This window comes from Polypterus senegalus, chromosome 5, assembly GCF_016835505.1.
Source record: "Polypterus senegalus isolate Bchr_013 chromosome 5, ASM1683550v1, whole genome shotgun sequence".
NCBI classification, from domain to species: Eukaryota; Metazoa; Chordata; class Cladistia; order Polypteriformes; family Polypteridae; genus Polypterus; species Polypterus senegalus.
The window spans coordinates 116660708-116678489 of record NC_053158.1 but is presented as its reverse complement, the minus strand read 5'-3'; the positions used below and the strand labels follow the sequence as shown (position 1 = coordinate 116678489).

Here is a 17782-nt window from a genome sequence, read left to right as displayed (position 1 = left end):
CCTCTATGCGTTTATTAAAGTTTGATGAAGAGCTGACTGAAAACTAGTATTTCACTTGACAGAACACATTTTATGCAGTCTGTAATCTATAATTCACTGACAGCTAAACATGTCTTTTAAATATGGTCAGATTTTTTTCCCCCAAGGAATTTTATTTGTTTTTCCTCTCCAACTGAGTTTAAAGAAGACGGGGCTGTGGCAGAATCCCTTGCGCATCCTTCCATCTTAATTGTGATATCACTCACAAAAAAACATAACTTTAGGCGTTGTGTTATAATTACTAAAGTAACCATAGCTTAAAGTAGGAGCATGCAGCATTAGCTGGACACCTCAGTAACTGTAGGCTGTTCAATGGGGAGCACACTAACAGGACAGGTGTACTTTAGGTGACTGAGTAGAGTATTGTGTGTATTTTATAATTAAGTAAAGCACGATGTTCTCAAGAAATCCAGAGGTAAAATAACATAGTAGATATAAAACACTGCTCCTGTCGAATGGCTCCCATGAAAGATAAATTATTGCAAAGAAATGAGGGAACTAATGTTGACAAACAATAAATATATCCAACCAGGAACAATAAGAATAACTGTAGTGAAAGTGCATAAAGAAATTAAGTACAGCGAGCAACCTGTATTAATGGAAACTTTACACATTCACAACTTGTGCACAGAGGTAAAAAAGAAGGCAATTTGACTTGACTGAGATAAAAAAAAGAAAAAACAAACATTTTATGAGACCAACAGTGAAGTCCGAGCACAAATACACCCAAATCCAAGACAATCAAAAAATGTTCTCAAGTCCAAGACCTGACTTGAGCACTACAGCCCTAGTACTTACTACAATGAAATTTGTTCATGTCAGAACATTACACAAAAATATAATACCAAAAGGGTACACTAAGTGTGTATTTATAGTATATACAATTTACTTTTGCAAAAATTGCATTTTTATACCCACTGTCTGTTATGTTACAATACTTTAATTCTTATAATGACTTTTCAGCCACCTTACAACTTCTGAGGAAAAGTGGTAGCTGAACCAACTGGTGCAAGTTCTAATGGTCCTGAATCATGTCCCAGAAGAAAGGAGTAAGAAAACAGACTTTCAAGGATGGCTGAAATCTTTAATCATAGTATCTGCCTTTCTAAGGCAGTGAGTGTTGTATATATCCTGAAGAGAAGACAGCTTGGCGCAAGTAATATTTAAGATGAACAGGCTCCATACCAGAATATGATGCACCCAGGGACGATGGACTCCACTGTGCATTAGCAGAAGTTTGTGAGGACAGATAGAGAAATATGAGCTGCCCTCAGATGTCTCAGGAAGTAGAGGTGTCAGCAAAAGGGGCTCAATACACTACCCTTTGGAGTGCCTGTGTTGAGAGTCAGCGTGGGGAATGTGATGCTGCCATTCCTTACATGCTAACGTCTATTGGTTAGGAGGGTTTGCTGGTCAGCTTTAAAGGTTAACAGTATTAAATGCTGTGCTGTAATCTGTAAATAGCAATCTGGCATAGAAGTTTGTATTATCGAGATGTGCCAGGATGAGATGAAGTGCAAAGAATATGGCATCTGAAAATTCTGTTTTTAATTTAAAAGCAAGAATATGTTAAAAGACAAAACAAATTATAACAGCCATAGCTTTTGTAAAATTATTTAATGATTTATTTTTGTTAACTTACAATAGGATGTGAATGCAGTTTACACTGTGAAAATGCATAGGTGCCTTCCTTATTCATACAAGTATTATAAATATGTTAATAATAATATTAAGTGAATTTTAGGGTTCTAATACTTGCCAACTGTCTAGTGATTTTATCTTAATAAGTAATTCACTTAAATAACAATTAAAAATATAAACAAGATAAAAGTAGTAAAATTTGTGTGAGGTATGTACATTTCTATATACAGGTATGCATTTAGGAGTAGTAGTAGCAGCACTGTCAATAGAGCATTATAATTCCCAAAAAATGTATTGTTTTTAAAATGGATTAAAGCAGTCCTATTCATTTTAAAACAAGATGATCTTCAATTATATTTTCAAGTTTAAGCATAAAAGAATAAACCATAGAAGCCACTAATTAAATATCATAATAAACCAATACTTCTTTAATCTCCTTCAGCAAGTCTTCTGGCAGTGGAATAAAAGAACAATGGTCCTGTTTTTTGAAGTCCTCATTGATGATCAACCCTTCCAATAGGAAGGAAATTTGCTGCAAATCAAATAAACAGTGGTGGGGTCCAAGGGTTTGCAATGTTGACATGTTATTTATTTTGCTGAGGGCAGCCCCTTCAGCCCTTGTATTGAAATAAGCTATTCGATTTTTAGAGATGGTTTTCAAAAATGTATAAAACTCCTTATAATCGATTCCTGTGCATGACTTCATGATCACCTGTGAAAATAAATAAATACATATACATATACAATAATTCTGAGGTATGTTTTGATAGTAAAGTTCATCATATCTTATTTTCAAGAAAGGAGAATTTGGAGGAAGTAGATAATAGGAAAATGTCTATAGCAAAATCTCCAGAACTGGGATAGGAGTAACCCATTCTTCACAATTCCAGTATTTTTAAAAGTCTGGAAAATAGGTGTTATGCTGTGGTAAAATTGACACCTTACACATTTAAATTTTGTCTTTTAAAATAACTTAAAAAATTATAGTCTTTTCACCTTTATTAGTTTAGAAAAATCAAACAATTCTGATCCCAAATTGCAGGCATCTTTTAGAAGAATTTAATTGATCTTGATGAGAAGTAGTGGATTTCTTAATTATGTGTTGCAAAAGAAATGAGATTTGTGGACTGTGTTTTGACAATTGCCCAAGCCCATTTGAGATGCCAGTAAGAGCATGTCCTGGACTGGATGCCAAAATCACATGCAAGATATTTTTTTAGAACATTCTTTGGATTGGATACCAAAGAGACAGAAAAACACTTGTAGGCTGAAGTTAAGAGTAATGCAATCACACAGCAATAACTTTCTAATGTTACTTTTATTTCTTATTATACTAGGGGGCTCTGCCCCCTGCTCGTTTCGCTTGCCCACCCCCAGGTTTGGTTTACCGGATATACAATATGCATTATTTTCACATTTCCTTTAAAAAAAGTCGGTAAAAACAATATTTGGAGTTAACTTTTCTTCAAGATCGCATTGAGTTTTGATTCCATGTTTGGACTTGCATATCTGCCTGCAAATGAATGTTGTTTCTTTCTCTCTAATAAATAAAACAATGTTCTCAAATGTTTGTCCATATTCTTTCTTCTTTGCTTTGTTGTTGACTTGTCATCTAGAATGTATAAAATGATTGTCCTGATAAAATTTATAAGAGCTGAGAGCGCAGGAAGTGTATCTGACAAAAGCATCCACACGACTGAGGTTAGATGACCATGGTCTTGTTAAAAAATAGTTGAAGTACGGCGTAACTTGAAAGAATCTCATGTTAAAAGTCTACTTCTCACAGGATTTCATACCGCAACAATGTTTTTGGAATCTTTTAATTCTCTCTGGCAACACAAATTAGATGATCTACAAGTCTCCAACTTAAAGTTTAAACCTGAACAATATATTCAATCTATTTTTGCTGTTCCGTTATTTCACTGAATAATAATTTCCATTTGTTTGTGCTAATGTGATCTTTCCTATCCTTTTTGAGACTTTGTAATTTTCGTACTTCCATCATCTCTAACCTGCTCTGCATGTGTACCACTGCAACGTTTTTGAATTCTTTATGACGCTTTGTCATCTACTCTTTGTCCTTTATTTCCGGCTCTGGGCGGGGTTAAATCTCTTTCTTGTGGGACGTATAACGCTGCTCGCGTTGTGAGGGGCGCGGGGTTGAACGCATGTTAAGGAGATGCAGTCGGATCAGCTGCTGTCTTGCTGCTGCTGGTGAGCTGCGTGTTCTGCTTGTCACGCTGCATGTCGACCATTTAAAGCCTGTACAGCAACTATCCTTTTGTCTCACTGCCTTGTCTCACTTGACGTCAAAGTGTAAGCGCATGTTTCATTTGATATACTGTATATACTCGCGTATAAGTCAGGTCAAGAAATCCGAAAAATCGATCATAAAATCAGACGAATACGGCCATTCAAAAATGCAACACATTTATTTTTTTACAGGTGCTGGTCATAAAATTAGAATATCATGACAAAGTTGATTTATTTCAGTAATTCCATTCAAAAAGTGAAACTTGTATATTAGATTCATTAATTACACACAGACTGATGTATTTCAAATGTTTATTTCTTTTAATTTTGATGATTATAACTGACAACTAATGAAAGTCCCAAATTCAGTATCTGAATGGAATTACTGAAATAAATCAACTTTGTCATGATATTCTAATTTTATGACCAGTACCTGTACATCTTTTTGCTTTCTCCAATCTCACATCCATTTCTCCAACACATCGAATTTTGTTATAGCAGTACAGCTACCAATTTCTATCGCCACTTCCAATGACTTTTAATTTAAAACCAGCTTCATATTTTCTTCTGATTGAATGCATGCTCTTACAATAAAGGTGTATGAGGATGTGAGGTAAAAAAAAAAAACCACAAAACAGTGCAAACGTTGCTTCGGAATAGTTTGGGTATTACCGTGTGGTCATGTAGGCACAGAAAAAAAAAGGCAGTGTGCTCTGTGGTTACTCTCTCAGGTGGACATTAGCATATCATAATCTCTTGGACCAATCGCATGAATGTTCCGCATTCGACTTATACAACCGACATTATGAAATACCAGAAATGATACGGTAAAATCAAGCCCCGACTTATCCAAAGGAGAAATTAAGCGCAAGTATATATGGCAAATCCACCACTCATTTCTGAATGAGTAGTTTAGTTTATCAAATTATATTATAGTGTTTACAATACAGCCTACAATGAATACTGTGAGTGCCAAGCTTGATGCTTTGGCATCCCAACTGGGAAGGAGACTGGTTCCTTACCAGGAAGGGAGGCTGGAATGGAAGGACAAAGATGGACCGGCATCCCAACCGGAATGGAAGCTGGTTCCTTATCCGGAAGGGACCCTGGAATGAAAGAATGTAGATGGATGGTCTTCCTGACTGGGATGGGTGTTTGTACCTTCCTCAGAAAGGATGCCTGTAAGAAAATATAGATGGCGGCTGCTTCCTGGGGTCATGGTCTCCCCCAGTACACAAGATTGCAGTATACTACTAGTGGAACACCCATATGGATACCCACAGGGCAAGATGGGAATTTTAGTAATGTGGGACAGCCCTGTTGAGGCTTTTGGGTGCCACTAGAGGAAGCTACAGGGGTTCACTGTCCCCTGACTCAGATGTGCTTCCAACATGCACTGCTGGGACACCAGAAGTACTACCTGGTCAAGCATAAAAAAAGCAAGTTTTCCTGCCTGAAGTGTCAAAGTCATCTGATAAGAATACATGGGAGATATAGAAGGAGGAAAAAGAGTTTGTGACTTTGTTACATTGTCTAAAATGGAAGAAATTGGATAATTGTGAAGGTATTGGCTTAAATAAAGCTCCTTGTATTTGAACCCGTGACTATGTTGTTTACAAATGTTTGGGATTCGGTTGCACAACCTACTGGCGAGAATAGGCATTTGTTTATGCACAGTTCTTTTTAAGATTCCAATAAATCATGTCACTCAGGTTGAAGGCTCAAATTGGCCACTCAATCAATACATATTGATTCTTTTTTTTTCAATTATTTAAGTTTTAGATTTATTGGGGTGCTTTGGATCATATTCCTTTTGCATAGTCCAATTTTGACTGTGCTTTAGAAATTAAACAGATGCTCCCACATTTTCTTCCTGACGACACTGGTATGAAGAAGAGCTTCTGGTAGGCTCAGAACTTTTGAGCTTCCCAGGTTCTTTGGTTTGAAAACCACCCTAAATCATCAACCTTCCACCACCTTCCTTAATGTTTGATATAAGATTCTTTTGATGATATGCCACATTTTGTTTATTACTGGATATTAAGTGGAGAATGCAATTCTCTATCTGCTCTACAAGGCTTATTCTCACCTGGACAAAGCTGGTAGCACTGTGAGGATAATGTATTTATAGTATGCACTTTGGGCACCCTGGAGGTAGTAACAAAGGAGAGATTAAAATAAAAATGACTGCCATCAACATCACATCCTCTCTCATACTCACATTGAGTACTTTCAGATAATGAAATATTCAGCAAATGTGGGTCAAAAGAAGCTACTGGGGCTCCTTTATACCAACAGTCTGCATAAATCCTCCCTGTGACTGTAACACCCAAGTCAGAACTTTTCTTTCTTTTTCTTGATTTATAGTCATTGTTGTGTGAGTTCAGACCAAAGTATGTATGTGTGTTTATTTATTTATTTACTTATCTACCTACTTATGTATGTATTTATTTAAAAAGCTTCTGTAAAAAGCCAAACTTACCCCTGGTGTAAAGTTCTACCTATCTAATTTTATCTATGTTTTTGACTTGATGAGCAACTGTGGATTATTAGTTATCTCCTGATATGTATATTCATAATATTTAAAGATGGTGTTATGATGTATAAAATCTACAAATTATTCTTTATATTTTTATTATTATATTTTGCTCAATCCCAACAAGATGAATTCAGATGTAGGAGGCATTATAATAGGGCGGCGCGGTGGCGCAGTGGTAGCGCTGCTGCCTCGCAGTTAGGAGACCCGGGTTCGCTTCCCGTGTCCTCCCTGCGTAGAGTTTGCATGTTCTCCCCGTGTCTGCGTGGGTTTCCTCCGGGCGCTCCGGTTTCCTCCCACAATCCAAAGACATGTTTGTGTGTGTCCTGCGGTGGGTTGGCACCCTGCCCAGGATTGGTTCCTGCCTTGTGCCCTGTGTTGGCTGGGATTGGCTCCAGCAGACCCCCGTGACCCTGTATTCGGAATAAGCGGGTTAGAAAATGGATGGAGGCATTATAATAAAAAGACATATCATCTTTCCTTACACCTCACTTTTATAACAGTTGTTCATAGCATAGTGCTAAAATGGTGTTACAGCCTGGGAAATGAAGACTGAGCCATACCTCAGGATATTGATTAATTTATGGATGGACATCTGGGACAACAATTTGATCTACAGTCTGGAAAAAGAGTTTAAGCAAAATTCATCCATCATATTGACAGCCAGCCAATCAGGTGCATGGAACATTCATGTGTTGTGAAACCGTGGCATGAAACTTTATAATAAATATGCCTCATTTGAAAGCAACGTCAGAAGAAGAGAAACAGCGACGACGGAAGAGCGATGTCAGAGAAGAACACAAAGACACGTATGACCAGTTTTCATCCGATTGTCAGTTAACAGCATTTTCATGAACATCGATTGCTAAATCAAACGCCGCCCTGGAACATTCATCCTTGTCATCTGTAACTTTTTCGTAAGCTTTTTCTAAAGATTAGACTTTTCTATCAGTTCTATTTTCTATTATTCTATGTTCCAGTGGTATTATTATTATTTCTGTAATAAATACCATGCTGCTTTTAACTTTCTATGCTTTGTCTTAATGTCTATAGAGTGACTGAAGTAATAAGTTAGATTTCTTTAAGCACCTGGTGCAGCCAGAGATTTGCCATTACCACTGTGCTGTGAGTGAGAGCTCCACTCAATAGTAGGGAACAGTATGTAAAGAAGGTATTCTTGGCTGATAAATGGCCTATAGTCAAGAGTACTGAGCCATTGTATGTTTAAATGTATTCTTGTAGATCAAAAGTAATATTTAGGTCTGAGATATCATTAAAACATTGCATGTTGTTCATGCCGATAATAAGTAAGTCTCTTGGAGTGCTGAGTGACAGGCTGTGTTATTCCTAAAGCACTTGTGTGGTTTAATGTGCTAAAGGTTAATCAGTGTGTGTGTCATTCATGAGGCACGGTTGTGGTTAGGGTATGTGTGTATGCATATAGCTATGTATGTGTGTGTTTACCTTAAAGTGCAACAGTAGACCAACCCGATAACGAACTTGACGAATACACTTACCCTTGAAGAAAACTGGTAAAGGGTAAGTAGAGGGAAAGACTACAATAATACAAGATGGTATTATTACTTTTATCATTATGTATAAGGTGAAGAAAAGAGAACAATGGATAGGGCATTGTTATTAAAAGTAGGAATTGCTAAGGCCCTAACAATACAATATTTTCACATATTTTGTCCTCAATAGTGTGATTATTCTTATGTGTTGCAATATATTAAGCGCTGTGATTTAACTCTGAATCTACTGTAAACTAGTTAAAGTTTAAATCATATCCTTATTCACAAAAAAATGTGTCAGCCTACTACACATGGGGAGAATGTATAAATACCACACAGATAATGACCAAGTACAGGATTCAAACTTGGGACACTGGATGTGCGAGGCAGTGGAGTCTAACAACTGGAATGGAGACATCTGAAATTTTCAATTAAATTTTAAATATACATATTTGAATACATATTTAAATATACGCAAAATTTAAAAAAGAAGGTGACAGCTCTAGTTTGTAGTGCATCGACAGTGTTTGCTAACTGAACAATATTAAGCTCCTTCTTCCTGGTTAAAAAAAACAGAAATAAGCCCAAACACTTAACTTCATCATATAAACCTGGTTGTTTTGCTGAATGTTAACACAATAAAAGTAAAACTTGTTTTTCCCCTAACTTTTGGTTAAATGTGAAATCACATGCTAAAACAACAGATAATAAACAATTAAGACTTTTGCATTTTAGGTTTTTATAGTAAAAAGGCACTTCTTAGTTAAAATAATGTGCATACTATATAATCAATTCAACATTTTATATTTGGCAGGTGTCCAATATGTGTATAAGATTATATTCTATACACATGATTTTTTGTAATCATGCAAAAAATGGGGGAGCCTTTATATTTTTTTGCTAGTTTCATGATTGCTTGCATACATCAAAAACATTGTATTGGCATACTTAGCTGTGCCGGATGACAAATATGAATGAACATTCATAATACACCAAACAAACAAAACTACCATTAAAATATACTGTTATGTAGTATACTCTCTTTTTTACCTGGCAGTGCTCATGCCAGTTTTCCATTGAATCCTTCCACTCATTAATCTCATTCTGCACTGTTAATAGCTCCTCTTGTAGGAATTTCCACATGATTTTTATATTGCATCCATTTACCCAATTATGATTAATAGAGATGGTATCTTCCTGAAAAGAAGCACAAAAGGCCATTCTTAAATTAGACTCTATTCAAATATATTAAGCTGGCCCCAGCTCCCTGTCATGTACTGCTACTTTTCTGGTTTTGTCCATCTTAAGTGCAATAAAATCTAAGAAAGCATAAGCATACAATACTAGATATAAAAGCTGAACATAATTTTTCTGGGGAAAGAAAAGAAACAAGATTACCTGTATTTATAGTATCAATGACTTGGGGACATCTTAGTTCCATTTGTTAACTGGTTTAAAGATAGAGGATATAGTTCAGAGCTAGTATTTTTTTTTAATTCATATCTTGGCAAGGGATATTTTTTTTATTACAGTTTGTTTCTAAATCTCTACAGAGATTTTCTTCCCGTAGTAGTATTCTTTTTTCTAGAGGTGTTTAGGACAGATGGCAGTGGAGTTTTTAACCAGACTGTTTAATGGAATCTTGGAATGTGAGAGGATGCCTGAGGAGTGGAGAAGAAGTGTACTGGTGCCAATATTTAAGAATAAGGGGGGTATGCAGGACTGTAGTAACTACAGGGGGATAAAATTGATGAGCAACAGCATGAAGTTATGGGAAAGCGTAGTGGAAGCTAAGTTAAGAAATGAGGTGATGGTTAGTGAGCAGCAGTATGGTTTCATGCCAAGAAAGAGCACCACAGATGTGATGTTTGCTCTGTGGGTGTTGATGGAGAAGCATAGAGAAGGCCAGGTCTTTGTGGACTTGTAGAAAGCATATGACAGGGTGCCTCGAGAGGAGTTTTGGTATTGTATGAGGAAATTGGGAGTGGCATAGAAATATGTAAGAGTTGTACAGGATATGTACAAGGGAAGTGTGACTGTGGTGAGGTCTGCTGTAGGAGTGACGGTTGCATTCAAGGTGGAGGTGGGATTACATCAGTGATTGCCTCTGAGCCCTTTCTTATTTGCAATGGTGATGGACAGGTTGACAGATGAGAATAGACAGGAGTCCCCGTGGACTGTTTGCTGATGACATTGTGATCTGTAGCGATAGTAGGGAACAGGTTGAGGAGATCCTGGAGAGGTGGAAATATGGTCTAGAGAGAAGAGGAATGAAGACCAGTAGGAACATGACAGAATACATGTGTGTAAATGAGAGGGAGGTCAGTGGAATGGTGAGGATGCAAGGAGTAGAGTTTAAATACTTGGGATCAACAGTACAGAGTAATGGGGATTGTGGAAGAGAAGTGAAAAAGAGAGTGTAGGCAGGGTGGAATGGGTGGAGAAGAGTGTCAGGAATGATTTGTGACAGACAAATATCTTCAAGAGTGAAAGGGAAGGTCTACAGGACGGTAGTGAGAGCAGCTGTGTTATATAGGTTGGAGACGGTGGCACTGACCAGAAACCAGGAGACATCGCTGGAGGTGGCAGAGTTAAAGATGCTAAGATTTGCACTGGGTGTGACGAGGATGGACAGGATTAGAAATGAGTACATTAAAGGATCAGCTCAGGTTGGACGGTTGGGAGACAAAGTCAGAGAGGCGAGATTGCATTGGTTTGGACATGTGCAGAGGAGAGATACTGAGTATATTGGGAGAAGGAGGCTAAGGATAGAGCTGCCAGGCAAGAGAAAAAGAGGAAGGCCTAAGAGAAGGTTTATGGATGTGGTGAGAGAGGACGTGCAGGTGATGGGTGTAACAGAACAAGATGCAGAGGACAGAAAGATACAGAAGAAGATGATCTGCTGTGGCAACCCCTATTGGGAGCAGCCGAAAGAAGAAGAAGAAGAAGAAGGGGCTTGAATGTTTAATCATCTGTATACACGCTAATGATAAAAAGATACACTGACTGAAGTAGAGGAACAGAAGCTTGTAGAACCTTTTTGCCGACAAGGGTATGGTATTTACTTTGCTAAAATAATTGGAAATTTTAATCTGCATTAGAACATTAGAATAATCTAGATGAGAGCAGGCCATTCAGCCCAACAAAGCTCGCCAGTTCTATCCACTTATTTCTTCCAAAAAACATTGAGTTTTGAAAGTCCCTAAAGTCTTACTATCTACCAAATTACTTGGAAGCTTATTCCAAGTGTCTATTGTTCTTTGTGTAAAGAAAAACTTCCTAATTTTTGTGTGCAATTTACCCTTAACAAGTTTCCAACTGTATCCCTGTGTTCCTGATATTATAAAATAACTGTCTCTATCTACTGTACTAATTCCCTTCATCATTTTAAACACTTAAATCATGTCACCTTTTAATCTTCTTTTGCTTAAAGTGAAAAGGCTCAGCTCTTTTAATCTTTTCTCATAATTCATTACCTGTAACCCTGGAATCACTCTAGTTGCTCTTCTCTAGACCTTTTATGGTGCTGCTGTGTCTTTTTCGGAGCCTGGAGACCAAAACTGCACACAGTACTTCGGATGAGACCTCACCAGTGTGTTATAAAGCTTGAGCATAACCTCCTTGAACTTATACTCCACACATTGTGCTATATAACTTAACATTCTGTTTGTCTTCTTAACGGCTTCTGAACACTGGTCGGAAAGTCGATAGCTTGAGTCCACTATGACTCCTAGATCGATTTCATAAAGTGTACTCTCAGTTTTCAGACCACCCATTGTGTATTCAAACCTAACATTTTTACTTCCTATGTGTAACACTTTACATTTACTGACATTAAATTTCATCTGACACAAATCTGCCCAAGTCTGTATGCTATCCATGTCCTTCTATAGTAATATAACAGATTCTAAATTATCTGCTAATCCATCTATCTTGGTATCATCTGCAAACTTAACCAGCTTGTTACTTAAATTCCTATCTAAATCATTTATATATATATGTTAAACATAGCAGCGGCCCTAGCACTGACCCCTGTGTAACACCACTCTTAACATCGACCAATTCTTATAAGGTTCCTCACACCATCACCCTCTGCTTCCTGTGTCTGAGCCAATTCTGCACCCATCAAGAAACATCACCCTGAACTCCCACTTCTTTTAGCTTGATGCCCAACCTCTCATGTGGAACCTTATCAAATGCTTTTTAAAAGTCAAGATACAACTATCCTTCACTTTGATCGTATCCTTTTGTTGCCTTCTCATAGAATTTCAGCATGTTAGTAAAACATGACTTCCCTCTTCTGAACAAACGCTGAGTGTTCCAAAAAATTTGTGTTCTTGCCAAGTGTTGCTCAATCTTATCCTTAATAATGCCTTCCATTAATTTTCCTGTGATGCATGTTAAGCTTACTGGTCTATAGTTGCTTGGATCTGCCATGTCACTCTTTTTATATAATGGGATGATGTTTGCCATTTTCCAGTCCTTTGGTATCTGCACAAGTGCACAATGACTTCCAAAAAATATGTATCACGTATTTATATTATATATATATATATATATATATATATATATATATATATATATATATATATAGAGGAACCTCTAGATACGAGTTTAATTGCTCCAGCACTGAGCTTGTATAGCGAATTTCTTGTATCTAGAACAAAACTTCCCATTGAAAATAATGGAAATCCATTTAATCCGTTCCGCACCCCCAAAAATATCAACATAAAAATCAATTTTCCTAACAAATAACACTGATGAATAAGTGTGGATACACTCTGTCTGCTGAGCGTCATGTGATCATAACTAAGCTGATGGTTCTTCTCTCTCGTGCGCGTCTCCCTCTCCTTATCTCTCTTGCTCGCTCACGTGCCCCCCTCTCTCTCCTTATCTCTCTTGCTCGCTCACGTGCCCCCTCTCTCTCTTGAGGGTAGAAAGCCAAGCAAAATGACACCTTTTATTGGCTAACTAAAAGATTACAATATGCAAGCTTTCGAGGCAACTCAGGCCCCTTCTTCAGGCAAGATGTAATCAAAGCTTGCATATTGTAATCTTTTTAGTTAGCCAATAAAAGGTATCATTTTGCTTGGCTTTTCTCTACATTCATAATGGCTAACACGGTACAACACCCTAGTACTCCTCTTGAGGGCAATCGTCTCCTATTCTCCGTCTGCATGTCCGCAGTATTTTTGGATACGCTTATACGGTGAACTGCTACAGCGAAACAATGAAATCACAAGCACACAAACGCGTAGATCCTCACGTTACGGGAGAACAAGGAACACTGAGTGAGCTGACGGGCTGGCAGCGTCAGCTTGGGTGAATCCCCGAGTCGAGGCGGATTGGGAAGCGCGTCACGCATAACCACAGCCTGGCTTGTGGCTCGTTATACGAGCCAATGCTCGTATTTAGATCCGAATTTTTCACTCATACTTTCCTCTTATCTTTAATTTCTCATATACAGAGGTGATCGTATCTAGAGGTTCCACTGTATGTGTGTGTATATATATATATATATATACACACACACACACACATATATATATATATATATATATATATATATATACATACTGTATATACACACACAGTGGGATGCAAAAGTTTGGGCAACCTTGTTAATAGTCATTATTTTCCTGTATAAATCATTGGTTGCTACGATAAAAAAATGTCAGTTAAATATATCATATAGGAGACACACACAGTGATATTTGAGAAGTGAAATGAAGTTTATTGGATTTACAGAAAGTGTGCAATAATTGTTCAAACAAAATTAGGCAGGTGCATAAATTTGGGCACCACAAAAAAGAAATGAAATCAATATTTAGTAGATCCGCCTTTTGCAGAAATTACAGCTGAAATTGGAGTCTGGATTGTGGTTGAAGGTATTTTGGACCATTCCTCTTTACAAAACATCTCTAGTTCATTCAGGTTTGATGGCTTCCGAGCATGGACAGCTCTCTTTAACACACCACAGATTTTCAATTATATTCAGGTCTGGGGACTGAGATGGCCATTCCAGAATGTTGTACTTGTTCCTCTGCATGAATGCCTTAGTGGATTTTGAGCAGTGTTTCGGGTCGTTGTCTTGTTGAAAGATCCAGCCCGGCAGCTTCAGCTTTGTCACTGATTCCTGGACATTGGTCTCTAGAATCTGCTGATACTGAGTGGAATCCATGCGTCCCTCAACTTTGACAAGATTCCTAGTCCCTGCACTGGCCACACAGCATGATGGAACCACCACCATATTTTACTGTAGGTAGCATGTGTTTTTCTTGGAATGCTGTGTTCTTTTTCCTCCATGCATAACGCCTTGTTATGCCCAAATAACTCAATTTTAGTTTCATCAGTCCACAGCACCTTATTCCAAAATGAAGCTGGCTTGTCCAAATGTGCTTGAGCATACCTCAAGCGGCTCTGTTTGTGCTGTGGGCGGAGAAAAGGCTTCCTCTGCATCACTCTCGCATACAGCATCTCCTTGTGTAAAGTGTGCCGAATGGTTGAACAATGCACAGTGACTCCATCTGCTGCAAGATGATGTTGTAGATCTTTGGTGCTGGTCTGTGGGTTGACTCTGACTGTTCTCACTATTCGTCGCTTCTGTCTATCCGAAATCTTTCTTGGTCTGCCACTTCGAGCCTTAACTTAAACTGAGCCTGTGCTCTTCCATTTCCTCAATATGTTCCTAACTGTGGAAACAAACAGATTAAATCTCTAGGACAGCTTTCTGTATCCTTCCCCTAAACCATGATGGTGAACAATCTTTGTCTTCAGGTCATTTGAGAGTTATTTTGTGACCCCCATGTTGCTACTCTTCAGAGAAAATTAAAGGAGGAGGGACACTTACAATTGACCCCCTTAAATACTCTTTCTCATTATAGGATTCACCTGTGTATGTAGGTCAGGGGTCACTGAGCTTACCAAGCCAATTTGAGTTCCAATAATTAGTTCTAAAAGTTTTGAAATCAATAAAATGACAATGGTGCCCAAATTTATGCACCTGCCTGATTTTGTTTGAACAATTATTGCAATTATTTCTGTAAATCCAATAAACTTCATTTCACTTCTCAAATATTACTGTGTGTGTCTCCTATATGATATATTTAACTTACATTTTTTATCGTAACAACCAACGATTTAATAATAATAATAATACATTTTATTTATACAAGGCGCCTTTCAGAGAACTCAAGGACACCGAACAAACAATAAATAAATAAATAAATAAACACAATTATAAACAACTTAAAACATCAGAAAATCTAAAATTAAAACCAAACAAAACCACTATAATTAGGAGGAAGAAGAAAAAGCCATTTTAAACAAATGTGTTTTAAGTTTACATTTGAAAGATGAATATGATTTGATATTTCGGAGATCCGCAGGTAATGAGTTCCAGTGCTTGGGAGCAGAACGGCTGAAAGCTCTGCTCCCCATGGTGGTTAGATGGGCGGGAGGAACGGTCAGATGGGTGGAGGAAGAGGATCTAAGGTTACGGGATGGAATGGCAACATGTAGAAGGTCAGACAGATATGGAGGTGCGAGGTTATGGATGGCCTTAAAAGTTAGTAGCAGAATCTTAAAATCAATACGAAACTTGATCGAGCCAATGAAGCTGCTGCAAGACCGGAGTAATATGGTGAAAAGATGGGATTCCAGTGATGGTACGTGCTGCAGAATTCTGGACTAACTGAAGCTTGTGAAGAGATTTATTAGGGAGACCAAAGAGGAGTGAATTGCAATAGTCCAGCCGAGAAGTTACAAGACTATGAACAAGAATGGCAGTAGTATGAGGAGTGAGGGAGGCACGAATGTGATTAATATCACGTAAGTGGAAGTAAGCAGACCGGGTGATGTTATTAATGTGACATTGGAAAGATAGAGTACTGTCGAGGATGACACCCAGACTCTTGACCTGAGATAATGGGGAAACAACAGAGTTATCAATAATAAAAGAAAGATTATTGGTTTTGGATAATGATGATTTTGAACCAATGAGGAGAACCTCAGTTTTGTCACTGTTTAATTTAAGAAAATTTGAAGAGAACCAGGATTTAATTTCAGAAATGCAGTCAATAAGTGAGGGTGGTGGAAAAGAGGAGGTGGGTTTACCAGCAAGGTAGAGCTGGGTGTCATCAGCATAACAGTGAAAATTAATGTTATATTTGCGAAAAATATTGCCAAGAGGAAGAAGGTAAATAATAAAAAGAAGAGGCCCCAGGACAGAGCCTTGGGGCACACCAGAAGTAACAGCGGTGGGTTGGGATGTGAAAGTTTTAAGCTGTATGAACTAAGTGCGGCCTGAAAGGTAAGATCTAAACCAATCAAGTGGAGTGTGAGTAATGCCAATCAAAGATAATCTATTAAGGAGAGTGGTATGACAAATAGTATCAAAGGCTGCACTCAGATCAAGAAGGATGAGAATAGTGATTAGACCAGAATCAGCAGCCATAAGGAGGTCATTAGTAATTTTAACAAGTGCCGTTTCTGTACTATGAAGGGGGTGAAAACCAGACTGGAACTTCTCATATAGATTATTGTGAGACAAGTGGGTGTGAAGTTGGATAACTACTATTTTTTCAAGAATTTTGGAGATAAAGGACAAGTTAGAAATGGGGCGAAAATTATTGAAATTAGTAGGATCACAACCAGGTTTTTTTAATATTGGGGTTATAGCAGCAGTTTTGAAAGATGAGGGAATAATACCAGTAGTAAGAGAAGAGTGAATGATGGCAGAAATAAGAGGGACTAGTGAGGGGAGGCAGGCTTTAACCAAAACTGTAGGCAGGGGGTCCAGCTGACAAGTAGATGACTTGGATTTGCAGATGAGATCTGAGATTTCAGAGGAAGTGGGAACACAGTTGCCCAAAGTTTTGCATCCCACTGTGTGTATATATATATATATATATATATATATATATATATATATATATATATATATATATATATATATATATATATATACACACTTGCTAACCTCCTTAAGAACTCAAGGGTAAGTATTATCTGGTCCTGGTGATTTGTTTGATTTCAGCCTATTTAATCTGAGCAGTACTTGTCCCCCTACAATTTCCAAATCCCTCAGTACCTCCTTAGTAGACTCATTTTCCTCTAGGAGGTTATCCACTTCCTCACTTGTGAAGACCTCAGAAAAATGCATGTTTAGGGAATCCACTATTTCACTGTCTGTATCTTTTAATTCCCCATTACTATTCCTGATGCACTTGACCTCCTCCTTGAATGTTCTTTTACTACTAAAATACTGAAAGAATCTCATAGGGCCTTCTTTCACCTTATTTGCTATATTCTTCTCCAACTGTCTTTTAGCCACACTTATATCCTTAATGGTTGCCCTCATGTTCGTATACACTCTATGATTTTTGCAATCATTAGTTGTCTTATATGCCTTATAAAGCAGTTTTTTTCCTTAGAAGCTTCTTTTTTAAATGTTTATTAATCCACTGTGGAGTTTTTCAAAATTTTCTATTAATTCCAAATTTAGGTATGAATAGGGTGGTCCAGATGTAATTATGCAATTTTCATTACACTATAACTTATTAAGTTTATTACATAAAAAATCAAGCAAAAAATCACAGACCATTGAGAAGTGTGCAAACTGACAACATAAAGAATCATCTTTGCGCCGAACTGGAAGCGTCCCCGCATAAATCAAAGTCATCCAGAAGATCTGGATCTGCATAATTAGATCTGGACCACCCTGTATCCGTCCTGCATTACATGTAAAACATCTTTCCACTGCTCCTTGACTATCTCACACTTACAAGCTTATCCCAGTCTA

General features: G+C 37.6%; 1 protein-coding gene across 2 annotated transcripts in view; it reads right to left on the bottom strand.

The window, feature by feature from the left end:
* Window positions 1-1632: 1632 nt before the first annotated feature.
* The window catches only part of jmjd4 (jumonji domain containing 4), a 37428-nt gene continuing 21278 nt past the window's right edge, over window positions 1633-17782 (bottom strand). Inside the window, exons 5-6 of one of the 2 annotated variants that reach the window (XM_039753261.1) lie at window positions 9031-9177; window positions 1636-2392 (exon numbers count right to left, since the gene is read on the bottom strand). In XM_039753261.1, the coding sequence (XP_039609195.1) occupies window positions 2081-2392; window positions 9031-9177 (459 nt within the window). In that variant the 3' untranslated portion in view covers window positions 1636-2080. Of the gene's footprint in view, window positions 2393-9030; window positions 9178-17782 lie in introns of both variants that reach the window. The other variant, XM_039753262.1, reaches the window with a different exon arrangement.